The 22,535-nt window shown below is 39.8% G+C and overlaps 1 protein-coding gene across 2 annotated transcripts in view; it reads right to left on the bottom strand.

The window, feature by feature from the left end:
• Positions 1-22,535, bottom strand: part of gbe1b (glucan (1,4-alpha-), branching enzyme 1b) — a 138,626-nt gene that overhangs the window by 32,780 nt on the left and 83,311 nt on the right. For both annotated transcript variants that reach the window (XM_047161562.2, XM_017490921.3), the window contains one exon: positions 11,113-11,297. In XM_047161562.2, the coding sequence (XP_047017518.1) occupies positions 11,113-11,297 (185 nt within the window). The remainder of the gene's footprint in view (positions 1-11,112; positions 11,298-22,535) is intronic.

A 22,535-nucleotide genomic window follows, 5' to 3' on the forward strand; every position in this document is an offset into this window, starting at 1 on the left:
TTAAACCCTGTGTGCAAACGCTGTGTGAAGATCTAGCACAGGGACAGAGAACTGGTGCAGGGGAAGTGATTATATCTGATCAGCAGTGGCTCACTTACTTTACTACTGTTTACTCCTATCTATTGCACCAGGGAAGGTTTCATAATCATAGAGTAGATATTATATTATATAATTATTATAATATAATCAGAATTATATCATATAGGTCACCCAAGTGCCTAACACTCATAAAATAAAATCAGATGTTTATTAGTTGTTTGCTAAGGTTTGGCACAAAATGGCTCGCAGAAATAAACATTCACTTGAGCTTTAAATGTCTCTACGGACCTTTTTCCATCACTATGAAAATAAGTTAACAGCTTAGGCCTTAATGTCCAAATTTAATTCAGGAGGCAAGTTCTCTTGTTTTTTCAAGATTAAGCGGACTTAATGACTTAGCCTGCTTGGCACTTTCGTTAAAAGATTTAATCTTTTAGAAGCACGTCCCTAAAGCCCCGCAGAGAAACTGTGGCAACGTTAGCTAAACTATTACAACTTTAGATCTCCATTAATACATTTAAACCCTCCACTATTAGATTATCACTTCATGATACTACCAAGTCTGCATGAGAGACTCTTAAAATACATCTAATGTATATATTAATTTTTCTTTATTTAAAAAAAAAAATATATATTTTTTTTTTTACTGAAAGTGCAATTTGCCTTGCAGTCAGTAAAGGATTAAAATGACAAACTGCTACCCAGAATGCTCCGCTTGAGGAACACAACAACCTGTCTAGTGCAGATGTTTTATGCTTATTTATGCTCAGAGCCGCTTCGTGTTTCACTAATTATTCACAACACTTTTGGCTGCAGCGTTGTAGGGGATATGTCAATAAGTCCACTAAAATATTAATTATGATTCTTATTCAGAGTTAGTGACCTAAAGATCAAAAGTTACATCCATATTTACACGTGAAAAGGATTCAGTGTTTAGTTACGCAGTCAATTTTCTGAGCTTTGATTTCAGATTATGCAAAACACCTGCCCCTGAGGTTGCCAGATTATTCTTGAGAAGTGGTGTCCAAGATGGGGTTTTTCACCCAACACCTTTAAACACACAGCACTTGCCTTTAAGACCAAAAAAAAAAAATCAGGGATAACAAATGCTGACATAAGTAGGAAACAGTGCTTTTCCCCCTTGCTGTCAAATGTAATGTGATGTAACTTGCTGCATCTTCCACCCTCATTACTTTGCCTCAACTGGCATTCCATAGTTTTATTAAGTGTATTTACAGCCTAAAACATACTTTTCAGTGTTGAATATTGTTGGATAAATTAAGCTACTCCTCGCATAATTGAATACTGCACAGGAAAAATGGGATTAAGACCACCGACAGGTCATAATTTATATTTTTTTGGGAGCTGCAAAATGGGGAAATTAAACATTTAATAAATTATATTTTTAAATTTATCATCTGAGCAAGTTACAAAAAAGAAACTGTTTAGTGACACAGTTCCAAAGACATTCCGTTTTCACTAAATTTTTTAAAGTTAATTCCCATTCCAACCCAACATGACAGTTCCATACCCCAACCCGACATAATAGTCCCATACCCCGACATAACAGTCCCATACCCCAGCATAACAGTCCCAAACCCCAACCCGACATAACAGTCCCACACCCCAACATAACAGTCCCAAACCCCAACCCGACATAACAGTCCCACACCCCAACCCGGCATAACAGTCCCACACCCCAACCCGACATAACAGTCCCACACCCCGACAAAACAGTCGCACACCCCGACCAAACAGTCCCACACCCCAACCCGACATAACAGTCCCACACCCCAACCCGACATAACAGTCCCATACCCTGACATAACAGTCCCATACCCCAACCTGACATAACAGTCCCACACTCCAACATAACAGTCCCATACCCCGACATAACAGTCCCACACCCCGACATAACAGTCCCACACCCCAACATAACAGTCCCACACCCCGACCCAACATAACAGTCCCATACCCTGACATAACAGTCCCATACCCCAACCTGACATAACAGTCCCACACTCCAACGTAACAGTCCCATACCCCGACATAACAGTCCCACACCCCGACATAACAGTCCCACACCCCGACCCGACATAACAGTCACATAGCCCGACATAACAGTCCCATACCCCAACCCGGCATAACAGTCCCACACCCCAACCCGACATAACAGTCCCACACCCCGACAAAACAGTCGCACACCCCGACCAAACAGTCCCACACCCCGACCCGACATAACAGTCCCACACCCCAACCCGACATAACAGTCCCATACCCTGACATAACAGTCCCATACCCCAACCCGACATAACAGTCCCATACCCTGACATAACAGTCCCACACCCCGACATAACAGTCCCACACCCCGACATAACAGTCCCACACCCCGACCCAACATAACAGTCCCATACCCTGACATAACAGTCCCATACCCCAACCTGACATAACAGTCCCACACTCCAACGTAACAGTCCCATACCCCGACATAACAGTCCCACACCCCGACATAACAGTCCCACACCCCGACCCGACATAACAGTCCCACACCCCAACCCAACAGTCCCACACCCCGACCCGACATAACAGTCCCATACCCTGACATAACAGTCCCATACCCCAACCCGACATAACAGTCCCACACCCCAACCCAACAGTCCCACACCCCGACCCGACATAACAGTCCCACACCCCAACCCAACAGTCCCACACCCCGACCCGACATAACAGTCCCATACCCTGACATAACAGTCCCATACCCCAACCCGACATAACAGTCCCATACCCCAACCCGACATAACAGTCCCACACCCCAACATAACAGTCCCACACCCCGACCCGACATAACAGTCCCACACCCCGAAACGACATTACAGTCCCACACCCCGAAACGACATTACAGTCCCACATCCCGACCCGACATAACAGTCCCATACCCCGACATAACAGTCCCATACCCCAACCCGACATAACAGTCCCATACCCCAACACAACATAACAGTCCAACAGGAGGAGGAAAAGAAAGGGGGTTGGAGGTTAATGAATTGAAGAAATTAGGAGAATGTATAAAAAATAAACAAACAAATATATACATAACGTCATGTACAGACTTGTGTGGTTACCTATAGGATTACATAAGTTCCAGTACTTCCCTTATGTCTTGTGAGGTGAATTCAGAGAGGGAAAGATGTACAGGTACATCTCAAAAAATTTGAATACCGTGAAAAAAGTTCTTTTTTTTCCCCCGTAAATTAATTCAAAAAGTGGAACTTTCATATATTCTACATTCATTACACATAAAGTGAAATATTTCAAGCCTTTTTTTTGTTTTAGTCTCGATAATTACGGCTTACAGCTCATGGAAATAAAAAATCCAGTATCTCAAAATATTCAACCTTCAGAAAAGTATGTTCATTTATCCACTCAATACTTGGTCAAGGGTTCCTTTTGCACGAATTATTGCATCAGTGCAGTGTGGCATGGAGACAATCAGCCTGTGGCACTGCTGAGGTGTTATAGAAGCCCGGGTTGCTTTGATAGCGGCCTTCAGCTCATCTGTATGGTTGTGTCTGGTGTCTCATAGATTCTCTTTGGGGTTCGGGTCAGGCGAGTTGGCTGGCCAATCAAGCACAGTAATACCACAGTCAGCAAACCAGTTACTTGTAGTTTTGGCACTGTGGGCAGGTGCCGATCCTGCTGGAAAAGGAAATCAGCATCTCCATGAAGCTTGTCAGCAGATGGAAGCATGAAGTGCTCTAAAATCTCCTGGTAGACGCTGCATTGACTCTAAACTTGAGAAAACACAGTGGACCAACACCAGCAGATGACATGGCACCTCAAATCATCACTGACGGTGTAAACTGCACACTGGACTTCAAGCAACTTGGATTCTGTGCCTCCAAGAGCTCTTAAGAGCTCTTCTAAGGTGGACATTTCTGTATTATAAATTCTATAATTTTGAGATACTGGATTTTTGATTGCCATGAGCTGTAAACCGTAATAATCAAGATTAAAACAAAAAAAAAGACTTGGAATATTTTACTTAATGACTGGAATGTATGAAAGTTCCACTTTTTGAATTAAATTACAGAAAAAAACTAACTTTTCCACGATATTAATACTGAGATGCACCTGTATTCTTCTGAAAATTAATTATTAAAGGGTCCCATACTTTGTGAAATTTTTTGCTTGATCCCTGAACACTGCCATTATTGGGTTAGGTTGGATTCTTTTTTTTTTCCAATTTCATTTTTATTAAACATTTCTGCTGAACTAAACATTTCTGCTGAACATTTCTAGGTTGGATTCTTAAGTCAAAAACTACATTTAAACAATCAAAAACTGAGAACCAAAATCCTTTCAGTTCAGAACATGACCAGAACATGTGGGTTAAATCTGCCTTATCAGCACTGCAACGATCAGATGTTTCACCAATATTGGGGTAAAGGTCAACCAATTTAATCTTACTGTAATGGATACGATAGAGAATTTTCAACTGAATCAGATTGAGTCATGCAGAACATGAGGTTCCATTCACGCTGTCAATAGCTTTATTCCAAGTGTCCTCAGATATGTCAATTCCTAGCTCTCCTACCCATTCTGCTTTTATCGTTTCTATTGATATATCTTGGAGCGATATAATTAGGTTGTATATATTTGAAATGAGGCCCTTAAGGTGTAGAGGGACCTGTAAAACGGAATCCAATCGTGATTCTGGGGGCAACTGAGGGAATACAGAGCACCGAGCTTGGATGAAGTGACAGACTTGAAGATAGGGGGAAAAAAAATGGATTTTGGATTGGGTGTTTTGGCAAGATCACTGTAACCAGCAAAGGCCTAGGCCTTGCCATGGCTTAAAAGTGGAGTCTAGTTCAGTGACTGGACAAAGATGATTGTTGCATATGGGATTTAATAAAGCAAAGTCAGTAAGCTGAAATGCTGGTCTGAACTGATTGTGTATTTTGAGAGTCAAAATTACTACTGGACTTGTTGGGAACTGTGATGGCGAGAATGGTGATTTCATTGAGATCAGTACAGAAAGAGATGTCTTACACGATTCATCCTTTGCTACACACACCAGTCTGTATTTGGATATTTGGATAACCAATAAAGAATTTTTTGTAAGTTTGCTGCCCAGTAGTAGTTTATTAATTTGGGCATGCCAACCCTCCCTTTTTTTTGACTCTCAAGAAACTCTTATTGTTGGCTTTTTGCTCCCCACAATATAAAAGACAGCAAACTATTAATTTATTTAAAAAAGGCCTTTTACGAAAAGATTGGAAGACTGAAACAAACATAACAGTCTGGGAAGCCCTATTGATTAACAGAATAGATTTTTTCAGCTAGAGATAAATGTATAGCACTCCATCGTTGGAAATCGGATTCAAGTTTTTTAATTATAGGACTGTAATTGGCTTTGAACAGACCTGAATAAGAATGAGTGATATTAATTCCTAAGTATCTGAATCCTGCTTTTGATATGCAAAAGGGCAGGTCTGTCTCCTTTATCTGATCTGCTTTATAATTAACAGGGAAGCAATGAATAAATAAATACCCATAATCTTTTAGTATTTTCACAACATCAGGGACACATGATAATGGGTCAGATAAATATAGTAAGAGATCATCGGCGTATAAGGAAACTTTATACTCGATGGATTGTGAAGATCCAAGTTTTGAAGACAGCGGCTCTACAGGCAAAATAAATAGGGCTGAGGGGACCTTGCCATGTACCCTTGGAAAGAGAACAATATTATGAAAATATCTTATTTGTGACTGCAGACGCTTTTGAGTAGGAGGAAAGCAAGCGAATCCAGGAGATACATTTTGGGCCAAATCCAAATTTGTTCAATACTGCAAATAAGTAATTCCATTCAATTCTATCAAATGCTTTCTCCACGTCTAGAGAAATGATCGCCTAAGGACTACTTTTTGTAGAATGAGAATTTCTGAATTTCAATTTCTGAATGTTAATGAAGGAGTGAACCACAAAAGTTGTGTTTAGCCTCCAAACAGGCCGCTCTGGATAATTATATGAAAAACAAAGAGAATTAAGGGGGTGTGGTCTGATTCAAAAATAGCTGAATATTCTACATTTTTGATTGAGTCTGGGGAACATGTGAAAAAGAAGAGAATTCTTGTTTTATCTGGAATTTTAAATAAAAATCTCCATGGATCCACACAGCCAATCTGAGTCACACAGCCTGCAAGAGTTCGAGACATTTTCATGAGAGGGACAGTTTTGGGGTTTGAATGATCCATGGTTGTATCAAGCATACAGTTCAGATCCCCACCAAATATAAGGTGATAAATGTTTAAGTCTGGTAGCAAGGAGAATATCTTTTTAACAAAGTTAACATCATGCCAATTGGGAGCATACACACTGACTAATACTACTGGAGTATTGAAAAGTTGACCTGATACAATAACATACCGTCCTTGGGGATCTGAAATTGTTCCAGATGTCATAAAAAGCATTTTTTAATGGATTGTTATAACTGCACCGATAACCTATGGTTAAAATTAGAATGGTAGTCCTGCCCCTCCCAAGATTTTCTAAGACGGTTATGATCGTCTGTGCGCAAGAGTGTTTCTTGTAAAAAGTGTTTCTTCTGTGTTTAATCTTTATAAATGGGTAAATATGACAGTTCTCTTCATTGGTCCATTTAAACCTCTGACGTTCCAACTAACAAAGCGTACTGCTAATCTCCTGTACCTCATTTTTCTTCAATTACTACTTTTAAAAAGAGGCTTAAAACATATCTCTTCTCCCAGGCGTTTTAATCTAATTTTTACTATTGTCTATTGTCTTTTTTTATTTGGCTTTATTCTGTTTTCTATTTTTACTTTCCTTACTCTGTTCAGCACTTTGGTCAGCTTTGCTGTGTGAAATGTGCTATATAAATAAAATTTATTTACTTACTCTTATTTTATTACCAGTACCTACCATTATTATTCGTTGTAAATAATTTGTCCATAATGTGTCCCCCAATAAATTCCCATAAATAGATAAATGGAGGGGGAAGAAAAGGAGGAAGTAGATGGGGAGATAAAAAAAAAAAAAGAAACTCTTGGAGACAATAAAACCCTACAACAGATAGAAACTATAATACACTCTTGATCTGTCTGTTGAACAAAAACAAACCGAAGCTCCCAACTATCACACAGCTTCCAATGGTCCATGACCTTGTTTTCTTTTTCCACAGAGCCACCCGAAATATTTAAACAGGTACGGCCAGGCAGAAAATATAAAGTCCACTACAGGTCATGGCTTTTCTGAAGTTCACATTGTTGCCATACAAAGAGTCATTCACATGTAGCAACTCATTTATCGTAAAACTGCTGAGCTTCATCGGGTGTGTTGAAGAGAAGTGTTTCAATATCACAACGAACTCATAGCCGTGCTTGGTGAAGCAACTAGAAACTAATTCCCTTCTGGTAAAGCAACTGTTTGACGTTTTTAAAGGCAGCGTGTTTTCTGGCGAGATTGGCAGAGATGTCTGGATAAAACCTCAAAGCAGATCCATTGTATTTTGCCTCATGTTGTCTGGCCCACCTTAGTGTGCTTTCCTTCTCCTGGAATCTGTGGAAACATACAAATAATGGACGAGGAAGTCGTCCTTCCTGTGGTGTCTTGCCCAGAGCTCGATGTTCGTGCTCCAGTTCAGGAGGGTTTTTTTAAAAAACTTCTTGACTCATAACTTCCATTAGCATCTCGGACACAAACTTAGTTATAGGTTGGCCTTTCTCACAGTTCTCTGGAACATTCAAGATACTGAGCTCTCACCAGTTTTCCAAGTCGTCAACTCAATCTAAGAGTGTCGCATTTCGTGCCTGCAGAGTTTTGATCCTAGTTTCGGCAGCAGCCATTGTGCTGAAATTATCACCTGCCAGCGAGTCCATTGCACACAAGCGAGGCTGGAAACCCGGTACCGTTTCCGTTAATGCATTCACGGACGATTGAAGTGGAACAATAAAGTCTTTGGTAAGAGCAGAAATATATTCCTATTTAGCTGACTCACAGAAACAACATCCATGTGTGAGGAGGCTTCTTCCGAAGTTCCTGTGCTAGCCATCGTGGCTAACTTGCTAGCTAGGCTGGTTCGTGCTGATGGCAGGGCATTTGCTACTGATTTGCTTTTACTCATCTTGTTATATAAATGCAGTTGTATGCATTTCAATGGGACGCTTATTTACATTCACATTTCTTGCATTTGGCAAATACCCTTAACCAGGGCAACTTACAGAAGTGCTTTGAAGTCACTATCAATAAGTACATCTTCAAACTGGTTCACTAGGTCAGGGACTAAGCGTACTATCAGTCTTAAAATGCTGTTGGGGAGGTTAGTATTGTATGAAAACACACAAGACCACACAAGAATTAATGAAGAGGTAGGTCTTTAGTCATCGTTTGAAGACTGCCAGTGACTCAGCTGTTCAGACATCTAGGTTAATTCAGCAACCTAGGTGCCAGAACAGAAAAGAGTTTTGATGCTTGCTTTCCTTGTACCCTGAGGGATGGTGGGACCATTTGAGCAGTGCTAGAGGATTAGAGTGAGCGTGGTGCAGTGCAGGGTGTGATAAGTGCTTTAAGGTAGGTGGGTGCTGGTCCATTTCTGACTTTGTAGACAAGCATCAATGTTTTAAATCTGATGCAGGCAGCTACAGGAAGCCAGTGGAGTGAGCGTAGAGATGGGTGATGTGGGAGAAATTTGAAAGGTTGAAAACAAGTCATGTGGCTGCATTTTAGATCAGTTGCCGAGGTTAAACGACAAGCACAGGCAGACCTGCCAGGAGCGAGTTGCAGTAATCCAGTCTCAAAATGACAAGGGACTGAACAAGCACCTGAGTGGCTTGATAAGCCATAATATACAAATAGACGATTTCCTCTGATGTTGCAAAGGATAAATTGGCATGGTCGTGACAGTTTAGCAGTGTGACAGGAAAAGGACAGTTGATTGTTCATGGGTACCCCAAATTTGCATGCAGTGACAGATGGTGTGGTCTGAGAGTTGCTCAGGATCTTGTCATCTCCCTGGACATCTCCTGGGATGAACAGCAGTTCAGTTTTCCTGGCATTAAGTTTCAGCTGATGAGCTGCCATCCATGATGAGATGTCTGCTATACACGCAGAAACATGAGTGTCTTCGGGAAGAAAGGAGAGGATGAGTTGAGTGTCATCAGCATAGCATTGGTATGAAAACCCATGTGAGGATATGACTTCCTCAAGAGATCAAATACAGAGGGAGAACAGAAGATGGCCAAGTACTAAGCCTTGTGGGACACCAGTGGAGAGTCTGTAAGGCGCAGATGTAGATCCCTTCCATGTCACCTGATATGACAGGCCTCCAGGTAGGAAGCAAACCACTGCCATGCTGTGCCACAAATTCCAAGTATCATGAGAATGGATAAGAGTCTTGTTGTGACTGTGACAAATGCTGCTCAGTGGTCGACAAGAATGAGGACTGATGACAGTTGGGCTGTCTAGTAAGATGGAGTTTCTCAGAGAAGAAAAATGTGTGAGAGAAAGAGAAGGGGAATCCTGAATGTGCAGTGTGGGAGTGAAGGTTTGGCAGAATTTTTTCAATCTTCTTAACAAAAGGTTGGCAGAATCATCAGTCAGGGAGGATGATGAAGGGGGAGTTGGAGGGTTAAAAAGTTAAGAAAAAGATGCTGTGAGTATCTTGTGCAGAAGATTCCTTGTAAAAAGGTGGTCTTAGCAGAAGTCACATCTGATACGAGTGAGTGCGGTATGAGACGAGATGAGGATCAAATTGTCATTTCCTCCAATTTCTCTCTGCTGCTCTTAATTTTCTCTGATTGCTGTGCAACACACCCAACAGTTCAGAGGAGGTCCATAGATGAGGAAAGTGAAGAGAGGAGCGTGTGGGTGGATAATTCCAGTGGTAGAGAGGAACAGGAGTCAGGGTCGGGAAAGGATTATAGGGTGTAGGAAGTTACAGAGGAAGGGGAGACAGAGTGCAGGTTTTGCGAGTGGGAGAGAGGTATTGATAGCTGATGTTAGGCAGGTCAGGGAGGGTGATGGTGAATGATACCAAGTGATGATCAAAGATGTGGATGGTAGCACTGATGTCTGTAGCTGGAGAGGGGCTTAGCTTCATGTAGTTCTGGTTTTATTCCATAGATTACACAAAGGTTTCATGAAATGGCCGTTTAGATGGTGCAATAAAGCAGTTGCCTATGTTGTCTATGACAAGAACCTGTCTTGTTTATAAAACTGAAAATGAAAAAAGAGCATATTTTCTTGCTGATGCGTTGAGCAGCAGTTGCGATCCACACTCCACCAATGCCCCAAGGTCATATCTGTATCATGGATCATACAGGGATACAGTACTGAATCAATTCCATGGTCTTGCTCTTAAATCTCGCCTATTCAGTGCCATGCTCTCTGTTTGGATGATCCCATTACTGAAGACTGACTGAGTGAGTGAGCCACAGACAGCTGAAAGAGGAAAAAGCGTGTCTTTCTCGTTTTCACGTCTCTACACTGCTTTAAAACGAGTCACCGGGGTGAAATACGGGACGAGACCTGAATCGGTGTATCTGGCAATGCTGATCACTTAATGTGACTCTCTGTATGCAGTGCCGGGTTACGACTCTAAAAGCTACTGAGTTTTGGTGGGTTGGGAACGTGGAAGTGAAATAAATAAAACGATTAAAAGGCCATCTGGTTTGTTTGGGCCATGAAATTGATTTTGTTGAGAGAAGTGAATGAAGTATCATGTGCACTGGTGTCAATGACTGAGTGTGATACAGTGAGAGAGAAAAAAAAATGATATGGTGAGAAAGCGAGCAAGTGGGAGAGAACAGGAGATCCAGGAACACCTGGGATTTATGAACAGCGTGAGAGAAATTATTGCATTGTATCATATGAAAACAGAATATATTGGAATATGATGCAGATACATTGCTAAATATAAATGGAACATATTGTTATACTATTTAATATATTGTATTTTCCGCACGAATATTTTTACCCCACAATAAAAAGGAAGGGAAAAGATAAAAATGATACTTCTCAGACAGAGTTTTAAAGGGAAATGTGCCTCTCACCGGTGGTGCAGCGAGCCAGCCATACTTGTCCTCTGTGCGGTTCATGTCCCGGTCGAAGATGTACAGTTGGCAGTAGCGCAGGTGATCTGTGTCCACCAGGTTAAACTGCCGACGTGCATAGTGGTAGCTCTCATTATTCCCAACACGTGGGAAGTCCAGCCACTCCGGATGACCAAATTCATTACCTATAAACAGCAGGAGATGTTGAAGTCAGGAGAAGTTCACATTAAAAGTAAATGTACATGTACAAATTGCACGTTTCGTTCACTGTAAAGACTATTCACATAGACAGATCACTTGGCAGTGTTAATTTTGTTACTAAAAATCTATGATGGCTTTCTCTCCTCTAGAAACAAAATGCATATTGTAGGGTCTGTTTTATTAGGCTAGTATAATATGCACTAGCTAGAACTAGTATGCCAGATGACACCACACCAAAGTCACTGAAAGTAAGTGTATGCAAAGTAATAAATGTGCTCACTTCCAAAGGAAGGAGCAGCAGCATTTAAGAGCAGTCATAACGTCATGACCAGAGTCACATAACCAGAATGATTAGCCAATTATTACATTTGTTTTATTACAGAATGACATTGTATTTTTATTTGTTTATAGTTACTCTGAATGTTCCTGCTATCATTATATCAGTCATAGTTCATAGTTAATAAGACAAAAGAGGCAGCTTGCCAAAAAAAGAAAGAAAACAACAACAAAAGAAACAAACAAAACAATTTAAATCAAAGCCCTCTGTCCTCGACACAGAGTCCTCTGTCCTAATTAATTAATTAATTAATTAATACTATGTATCTATCTGTCTACCTCTAGCTCATGGTACAGAAAATCAATCCACACCTTCTGACCAATCAGAATCAAGAATTCAACAGGGCTGTGGTATAAAAGGAAAAGATTATAACCTTGAGTATGCATTGACTGTTTAGCTTTTGCTGACAAAAAAATAATACTGTAATTTTTCAGTGTAAAACTAACTCAATGAAAGCATATGGGCTAAGTGCAGGAGTTTTATTATGGATGACAAGAACAGATTGTAATCTATATAACAGTCCAGGTCAAATCCACGAAACGGCCTGAACACAGTGAACAAATGCATAGACCATACACAGTTAAAATATAAAACCAGTCCAAGATTCCAAATACCAAGCAATCCAGCAGGACTGAAGGCAAGACTTCGAAAAGTGTGAGTGGGAAAACGAATCTTTTGTCATCAGTTGTTATCTAAACCCAAACTCAAACTAATTTCCAAACTGACTAAAATATGAATAAAGCAATAAGCTACTAGACTTAAAACCCAAGCCGACTTTCCTGTAAAAAGGCTTACCCATGCACATAATGCGACAGTTTAGAAAATGTGACTCACAGCACCTCACCACAAAACAGCTTTTTTCTAAACAACAATCTCAAACCTGCTGACTCAGGATGCTTCCATTATAAATCAAAGGAGATGGATGTGTCTATCATCTGAATCTGTGCTTTTAGTGTTATGCAATTAGTTTTCATACAAAAAAAAAAAAAATGCTTAATTAATTCAGTGATTTCTGTTTCAAATATTTTAGGGACAAAAAGAGCGGAGAAAAAAAGATGGGGAGGGGTTTTGGGGAGGGAGGGGGATGTCAGAAACAGCACAGGAGCACAATACAAAAAAAGAGAAAAGTATGAAAGAATGATACTGGATTATGAAAAGTGACCTCGAAGGGGGAGGGGAGGGAGGTTTAGAAATACAATAAAACAGCTTGTCTTCTGAGACACTTGAGTCTCCTATCGCAAAAAGTATAAGTGCAATAACAGCTACTAATGCTGGAGTTTTCAAACACCATTTTAAAGATATAACATCATCTTATAAAGGTGTGAATTTGGAATTTAATCCATCACTGCCTTTATTTTGTCCGGTGAATTTAAACTCTTGGTCATAGCTGTATGTGCAAACTGATTCTTTTCATTAGAGTTTCGAACGCTGTATAATTTGTATTAGCTGAACATAACCCAACAGCATTTACACTGTAATCCTGGCTGTACTACTGTGGGATAGAGAACTTTCTAGTGCTGGCCATGGAGACGATGACAGTGGATTGCTGGGAGGAGATCACCGGGGAGGGCTGCAGAGGAGGACAGGAATACATTTTCACCCGGAGAGTGAACAGAGGAATAAAAGCGAAAGAGAAAGCGTGAGGCGACAGGCTCGTTGAGCGGTGTGATGAGATAATGAATCCGTCATCAGCTGACAAGACAACATCATAAAACAACAGTCGGATAATTGAATTCTGAGGGGGCGAGGAGGAGCTCTGACGAGCGAGAGAATGGGAGCAAAACAATGGTGATGAAGTGTGCTGTTTATTCAGAGCGATAGAGAGCAGTGGGAGAAGGAGAGAAGGAATGAAAGTGAGTGACCAGATGGAGCAGAACGGACAGGGAAGTGACAGAGCTTTCTAATGAAACACATTAGCGAGCTGTTAAAGAAGCATCAAACAATAAGCGAACTGTGCATTACGCATGCATTGTTACGCATGCTTATGAATTAGCAAGTCAAAAATCTGTCACCATAGAGCGATAGAACGCAACAAAGCGAGAGCGAATAAGCAACAGAGAGACAGAAAAACAAAAAAGGAAGAGAGTTGGAGAGAATATGGAAGAGAGTCAGGGGGCAAGAACTAAGAAAGAAAAACAAGCGTCTTTGACTACAAGATAGACAATTCTTAATCCCAGGATACAGACAAGATTTGAAAAATCCTAACAAAAATATGGAAATGAAGATGAGATAAGCAGGGAATATTAACAATAACAGTTGCAGCAGGCAGTGTAGTCTCACAAAACCTCAGAGGATGAGGAAAATGCCAACTTCCCAAAGCAGAATGTAAACCTTGCTTAGACAACTACGTTCTTGGCTCTCTGTTCCCTCCATCCGATTACATGATGTATCCTGGGAATAACAACTTCTCACATTTTTGTTCAAAAACTTCCTTTCTTCAGTGTACAAAAGGAAGAGACAGAACACTTGTGCAGTAAGTAAATGCGAACACTTCTTTCTGCTTTATCCTGGTAAGGGTCATGGTGGTGCTGTAGACAATCCCAGGGACACTGGACATGAGACTGGATGGGACTCGGATGGGATGCCGGTCCATCACCATGCACACTAGGGATGTAACTCAATACGAATACGTTATTCGAAATGAACAGATAATGTGTCTAAACGGACACAAATTCAGATACACATAGAAAGTGCACTGTTCTGTTTCTTTCTTTCTTTTTTTTTTTTTAACGCTTGCCAGAAAGGTTCACAGGGAATCCAGTTGAGACTGGAGGTGTGCACTGGGACAGGAATCCTGTAGAACGCAATAATAAACTCGTGCATGCAGGAGGTTTTTACTTTCATACGACGTGAGCGAGCACTCGTATACCAAGCTCGCGGGACAAACAAAGACCACGTTGTGTGAAGCATTTACAGCGTTTATTTATGACATGCTGACAGTGCCAGCATTTCTACCTCTGTCCTCCTCCTCCTCCTCCTCCTCCCACCCGCCCCCTCCCCCGTGTTTTCTAGTGATTCTATGGATCATTTTTAATGGAAAAAAATTTAAATGAATAAACCTATTTATATAAATTAGCATAGTTTGCCCCTCACAGATATGTAATATTCGATCATTTTCTTCAATAAATAAATGACCAAGTATAATACTTTTTCTCATTTGTTTAACTGCTTTCTCGCTGTCTACTTTTAGGATTTTGTTGACGGTTTAAGTCACACCCACTTCCAATCTTCCTTTAGCTGTCTGCTTTATATTTGATATTATTATGCATTTTCAGTTCTTAATTCCAAATCCAAAATTTCAGATGTTGTATAGATGCATGGGTCACACTGGCTACACTTTAAGACATTTAAATCTAAAAATTATTCCAGGACTTAATCGACAATCCTGCTTCAAAGCACAGAAAAACCTTTAACATGCTATTTTGTGATGTAGCAAAAAGTCTGCCAAGATCCCCATAAATCCCACAGAGAAACTCTGAGCGAGGTTAGAAACTGCAGTAATGTAGTCTTCTCTCAGAGGCAGAAAGCATGGTTAGAGGCCAGTGTTTGCTTAGTGAAGGTGAACGACTTGAAAGTCAAAGCAGACCTAAAATAAATAATAAAAAAAATCTTCCAGCATGCATCTGTTCTTTTTGGATTTGACAGACAGAAAGCTATCAGAGACAAAACCTGCAATGTCACAGCTTTTATTTTTCATCTAAGATTTACAGTTTTTGATTATTCGCGCTTACATGTTTCATAATTATACCGTGTTTAAAAATATTCCTAGATGTAAAGGTTTATAATAGGGTTGCATGCTACTGATTTTTAGTCTGATACTCAGCAGAGTGCTGAATATCAGCCGACAGCTCGCTGACATCTCTAAATAAGGTGACAAATTGCTGGTTGTTTGAGACATCACAGACATGAAGGCCTGGCTTAAGACAATCTATTTTTTGTGTGCAAGTGCAAGATCTGTATTGAGTCCGTTTTCAAATCCATTACTGAGCCAGAGTTTCAGCCTCATATGAATACTCACTCTTATGTCTGGTTTATGCTTCGCCTGAAGTAGTTCTGAGAAGTGCCTTGGAAAAAAAAAGCTTCTGAAAGTTCTCAGCATTCACGGTTTCTTAGAGAAGTAGGAGGAAACTAGCTGTCAATGAAACAAAGCTAAGACGCAGTTAAAAGCAGAATGCTTGTGTGATTTTTCTTATTTTTTGTCCCATACTACAATTTAAACTAGTTTAAAAGACTATGGACCGTTTTTATTAAAAAATGTAAATTATTTTATCAGCCCAACAGTGTGGAAGATGAACACTATATCTACAGTGCGCCTTTATCCCTTTAGGAATGGAAACGATATAGAGCTCACAGAAAATGAAACAATGTAGTATTTATCTCTGCTACTCCGTCAGGACATTTCTGTGATTGAGAAGGTCTGGAACGCCAGCTTCCATTATTCGCGCATCACTGCTGAGGTTTGCCTCCAGACACGACACTTCAGATTCGGAGAGTGACTTTTACTGCAGTGATTTCTGAGATTCAGTAGGCTCCAGTAGTCCATTATTATTATTATTTGTTTTCTTCCAGGAAGCATAAATCAGGCTTTACATCCCTAATTTGGAGTTTAACGATGTCAACATGAACCACTTGAAATTTGCAGACCACATTTCAACAACTGCACGGTCCGGTAGGTTTATTCTGTATAACATCAAGAAAATCAGACCTTATCTTACTGATCATGACACACAGTCCAGGCTCTTGTGATCTCAAACTGGACTACTTCAATGCACTAATCCCGGGCCTCCCAGACAGCTTAATTAAATCCCTTCAGATAATTCAGAATGCAGCAGCACGCCTTGTTGAAAACCAGCCCAAAAGGACCCACGTCACACCCCTCTTGGTCTCTCTCCACTGGCTTCCTGTAACCGTGCCCGCATCAAATTCAGCACCTTGATGCTCAAATACACGAGCTTGTCTGGATTGGCACCCCACTACCTCAACACTCCCCTTGATGTTTATGTTCCCTCCCACAACCTGCGATCAGTTAACGAACTATGCCTGGCAGTGCCTACTTAGCGAGGCATGAGGTCCCTTTCCAGAACCTGCAAACTGATTGTCCCTCAGTGGGGGAATGAACTTCCAACCTCAGTCTGGACGGCAGAATCTTCGGTGAACACTTAACTAACCCCTAACTTGCACCCAATTAAGTCTCTACACTGTGCACTTTGCTCCTTTAGCACTCAATGAAAAGTTTGGTATGATACCACTTGTATTGCTCTCTGCTTTACATATCACTTTGCTTGTATTTGTACAATTTGTAAGTTGATTTTAATGAATGTTACTGCTAAATAAATAACTGTAAATGTACAAGTGCATCTCAAAAAATTAGAATATCGTGGAAAGTTTCATTTTTCCCATAGTTTAATTCAAAAAGTGGAACTTTCAAATATTCTAGATTCATTATATATAAAGTGAAATATTTCAAACCGTTTTTGTTTTAATCTTGATGATTATGGCTTACAGCTCACGGAAATAAAAATCCAGTATCTCAAAACATTCAAATAAAGAATTTATAATACAGAAATGTCAGCCTGAGAAGAGCTCTAAATCAGCTAATTAACTCAAAACACCTGCAAAGGTTTCCTGAGCCTTTAATCTCTCAGTCTGGTTCAGTACACACAACCACAATCATGGGGAAGATTTGGAAATCAGGGTCCTGGAGTCTGGAGGAAGAGTGGAGAGGAACAGAATCCAAGTTGCTTGAAGTCCAGTGTGCAGTTTCCACAGTCAGTGATGATTTGGGGTGTCATGTCATCTGCTGGTGTTGGTTCACTGTGTTTTCTCAAGTCGAGAGTCAATGCAGCGTCTACCAGGAGATTTTATAACACTTCATGCTTCCACCAGCTGACAAGCTTTATGGAGTTGCTGATGCTTTATGGAGATGCTGATTTCCTTTTCCAGCAAGACTTGGGCACCTGCCCACAGTGTCAAAACTACTAGTAACTGGTTTGCTGACCATGGTATTACTGTGCTTGATGGACCAGCCACCTCGCCTGACCCGAACCCCAAAGACAATCTATGAGAGACACCAGAACCAACAATACAGATGAGCTGAAGGCTGCTATCAAAGCAACTTGGGCTTCTATAACACCTCAGCATGACACAGGCTGATTGTCTCCATGCCACACCGCACTGATGCAGTAATTCGTACAAAAGGAACCCTTGACCAAGTATTGAATGCATAAATTAACATACTTTTCTGAAGGTCGACAATTCTGTATTATAAATTCTTTATTCAAATATTTTGAGATACCGGGTTTTTGATTTCCATGAGCTGTAAGCCGTAATCATCGAGACTAAAACAAAAAAATATTTCACTTTATGTGTAATGAATGTAGAATATATGAAAGTTCCACTTTTTAAATTACATTATGGGAAAAAGTTACTTTGAGATGCACCTGTAAATGTAACAAAAGCATACTGGATCAAAATATGCTACATTCTGCCCCAATTAAAAAACTACTGGTAGAGTGGACAAAGATGGAACTTTTCCCTCTCATATTTGCACACATTGCAGATATGATTATTCAATAGATACCAATTAATTAAGATGCACCGCATGCTGTGCAGATGGGTGTGTGCACGGCAGGGGGAGAGATGAGGGGGTGCTGGTGTGCACAGTGCTAGTGTTGCCTTTAATCTGAGTACATTTGCTAAAGCTTTGTAGTTGCTGTCATACTCGTTTGACAACATTAAAGTTTTTATTTTATCCCCTAGCGTTTTCTGTAGTGTACACTTTGTTAGTCTAATATAATATTAGGTAGCTAGAAATGACATACTCGATGACACCTAACCAAACGTTATACTGCAACTGTGAAGTAATTTCCTTATGAAACAGTTAGTATTTGTGAAAAAAGTTGTAGTTAATAACAATATTGCTGCACAAAAAAAGCACACACAAGGGCAATAAACACATCAAGAAGAACTTATTTTTGAGTGCAAATAAGATCATTAAAACAGCCCAAAAACTGCACTTTAACACATCCTGATAGGAGAGAAACAAAGATATGCATATGACTGAGAAACCCAACCACAAGATCTCCTCAGACTAAAATGTCCAAGAAAGTATCTAGAATAAAAAAATGCCAGTATGTGCCAGCACTATGCATATTACAATAAGCCAGTGATTGTTTGCTGGAAAAAGAAGCCTTTATAGATGCATAGTGATATCCACCTACTGGTCATGAATAAATATATAATCTAAAGTGAGAGAGTATACATTAAGAAATGCTTCTTTTTTAACCTGAAAGCCTTATTCTGAAACTTTTCTGATGCAACAACATACAAATTAAATAGAAAAAAAGCCATGCAAAAGCAATTCACATTATTTCCACTACTGTTCACGGTGATTATATACCATCATACAAATAGAACTGCACTGACATTTACTTGTCCAACTGCCAGAGTCAGATGCAAGCACATACTCTATATGGCCATACGTATGTAGACACCTGAGCATCACACCCATATGTAGGTCTTCCTTAAACTGTTGCCACAAAATTGGAAGCATACAATTGTATATAATGTCTTTGTACACAACAGTGCACATAAGATTTCCCCTTCACTGGAACTAAAGAGGCCCAAAGCTGTACATGACAAAGCCCCTGTGCTCAAAGCGAGCTCCATGAACACGTGGCTTGCCAAGCCTGGAGTGGAAAAACTCAAGTGGCCTGAACGCTCTCCGCAACCCCAATGAACACCTTTGGGATGAATTGGAACGCTTTGGCCTCCTCACTTCTACACTATGCACTCACTGTCCACTTTACACAAAATGTTCAGGTGTTCCTAATAAACTCTCGAGACTCTTGTGCGTGAAAATCCCAGGAGATCAGCAGTTTCTGAAATACTCAAACCAGACCATCTGACCATGCAACGGTTAAAGTCACAGACATCACACTTTTCTTTCATTCTGATGTTTGATGCTGAAGCACTTGACCTGTATCTGCATGATTTTTCTTTCTGTTGTATTGCACTGCTGCCACAAGGTTGGCTGATTAGCATGAATGTGCAGTTGTACAAGTGCTCCTAATAAAGTGAACAGTGAGTGTACATAATGTATATAAGAATCCTGCTTAAGATCAACAGTGGCTTTCTGGCAATCGCAGGATTTTAACTAGTGACAGCTTTACCACTGACCAGCTAATCTCCTGTGTCTCTGTGGCAGCCTGGAAAACCTTTTTACTGTACATGGTCAAATTTAGCTTTTATTTTTTGCAATATACATAGTTCAGAGAACTACAGGATTTCCAGAAGCAAAATTTGTGTCTTATTTGCACATATCTCAATCACAAGCAGAAGTAAAAAGCCAATCACAAGAAAAGCACATTTAAAAATGGATTCTAATTCCACTAAAAAGATGCTCCGCCCACCTCTACATTTAGAACATAAGCTATAAGCTTAAGATAATATAATGTTTTCTTACAGAACAGATGTACATTATTGCCAGAAAAAAAAAAAAAGTTTTTGGTAAAAAGAAGAAGAAAAAAAAAAGAATTTCCAGAGTTAATGAGGAAACATTCATCTGAAAAAAACTCCTGCTTGTACTGGGAAGCACAGCAAAGCTGTTCACCGCTCTGACAATAAAGATGATCTGAAAAGTTTCCCTCACCAGAAGTAAACTCCTCCTTTTTACCCGCTGCTTTATAGCTGGAGCCACTGAACTGCTTGATTGTTGGCTCCCCATGTGTGGGAGACCTTGATAGTGGGTGAAAGGTTGCAATGACTAAATTGGGAAAAATAAAGGAGCATAGTTTTCCACTCACCGATATGTAATATTGGATCATTTTCCTCAATAAATAAATGACCAAGTATAATATTTTTTCCTCATTTGTTTAAATGCATTCTCTTTATCTAGTTTTAGGACATGTGTGAAAATTTGATGATGGATTAGGTCATATCCATGCAGATGTACTGTATAGAAATTTCTAAAAGATTCACATACTTTCGAGCGCCTCTGTACATGATCAGCGCATCAATTCAGTATCACTTCAAATAACTAAGTACTACTTGCTTATAAAATAGTCTATTACCACATTTTAATTTCAAGTTTAACCCACATTTATCCAGTGTTCATATCTAATGTCTAACAAGAGTGATATCAGCTCAATACCGATATTAAGATTTGTATCCCTAACTTGGAAAAACCTTTGACCTGATATGTTTTCATTATTCTATCCTGAAACTCTTTCACTTTTTCTCCTTCAAGGGCATGCATCCTCATACACCTTGAACAAGCGTGCCTTGAAAACTAACAAACAGCTGGTAAATAAAGACATCCAAACTCTTGGCAAAAACAGTGAATAAATAAACAGGATTCATGGGAATATAGATATGTTTCTACATGTAACTGTTTCCACATTGTAATTCATAGAGCATGTTTATCATAACTTCAGGAAATTCAGATGACCCTTTGTCTCAATGTTGTAAAAATTCAGCCTGATTTCAGATGTTTTGTAGCCTCCTGATTATGAAGTGATCATCAGCAAAACTATTGAGAGGCAAAAGGAAGAGCAATATTGCCAAACTGGCTGAACGTCGGGCCATTCACCTGATCAGTAGGTGGGGCTAGAACACCATGCAAGAACGTATAGAATATGTCTAATTCCTATGTGAGGAGATAGTAGAGAGACAGTCATCCATTCTCAGCGGTGGTTTCTGTATCATAACAATAAGCATGAGGTGGTCATTATAATGCAAAGTTCACCAGCACCTAGAAGTGCCATCTCATGCACGCTCATGCAAAACATATGCAGCATAAGATTCTAAGCAATGCTTTAATGCATACTGATAATGGGAAAACAAATCTTAACACACAGCATTTGAGTTCTTTACATGCTGAAACTGATACTGAAATGTAAAGAGGAGAATCTGTGAAACTTGTAATTAGTAGGCATTGGTACTCCCTGGTATGCAGCAAGACAGTGACTTTCTGTTATCATGGAAATGATACTGAACAAATTTCAGATAAAAAGAAAATGACTAATCTTACAAATGCTGTGTTAAACTATCCAGTGAATATATGTGTAATGAGCTAATCGGGTTGCTACTAGAGGAATATCTGCGCATATTACAGTTACACTGGGTATAAAAAGTCTACACACCCCTGTTTAAATGCCAAGTTTTTGTGATGAAAAAAAAAAATTAAACCAAGATAAATCATGTGAGAAATTTTCCCAGCCTTTTCCCAGAAATTACAAAACATAACAAATAACTGAAAAAATACAAACAATCAGAAACATTGTAGGGGAAAATATAGGGGAAAAAAAAATCAAAAAGTTACAATAACCTTGTTGCGCAAGTGTGCACACTCTTTAATAATTACTGTTCAGAATGAACCGATCACAATCAATCTCATGTTTAAAAGTAATTATCAAACAGCTGTCATCAATGAAATTATTCTGATTAAACCCAAATAAAGACCAGCTGTTTCTGTAGGATTTCATATCCATCTTCTTGGTTTCATCTGACTGCTGAAGCCATGGTCTGCAAAGAGCTGACAAAGCCTGTACAGCATCTCACTGTTGAAATGAATCGATCAGGAGAGGGGTATAAAATAAATTCCAAAACAATAGATGTACCATGGTACACCATGAAGGCAATCATCAACAAGTGGAAAAAATGGAGCACCTGCCAAAATTTACAAAAGGAAAAGACAAAAACTGACCAGGGAGGCTGCCAAGAGACCTATGGCAACATTAAAGGAGCTGCAGGAATATCTGACAAGTGCTGATTACTGGACATGTGACAACAATCTCTCATATTCCTCACATGCTTGTGATATAATATAGCATGGCTAGATGGAAGCCCTTTCTCACAAAAAAAAAAAAACATCACAGCCCAACTA

This window comes from Ictalurus punctatus, chromosome 17 (assembly GCF_001660625.3).
Source record: "Ictalurus punctatus breed USDA103 chromosome 17, Coco_2.0, whole genome shotgun sequence".
Lineage (NCBI taxonomy): Eukaryota > Metazoa > Chordata > Actinopteri > Siluriformes > Ictaluridae > Ictalurus > Ictalurus punctatus.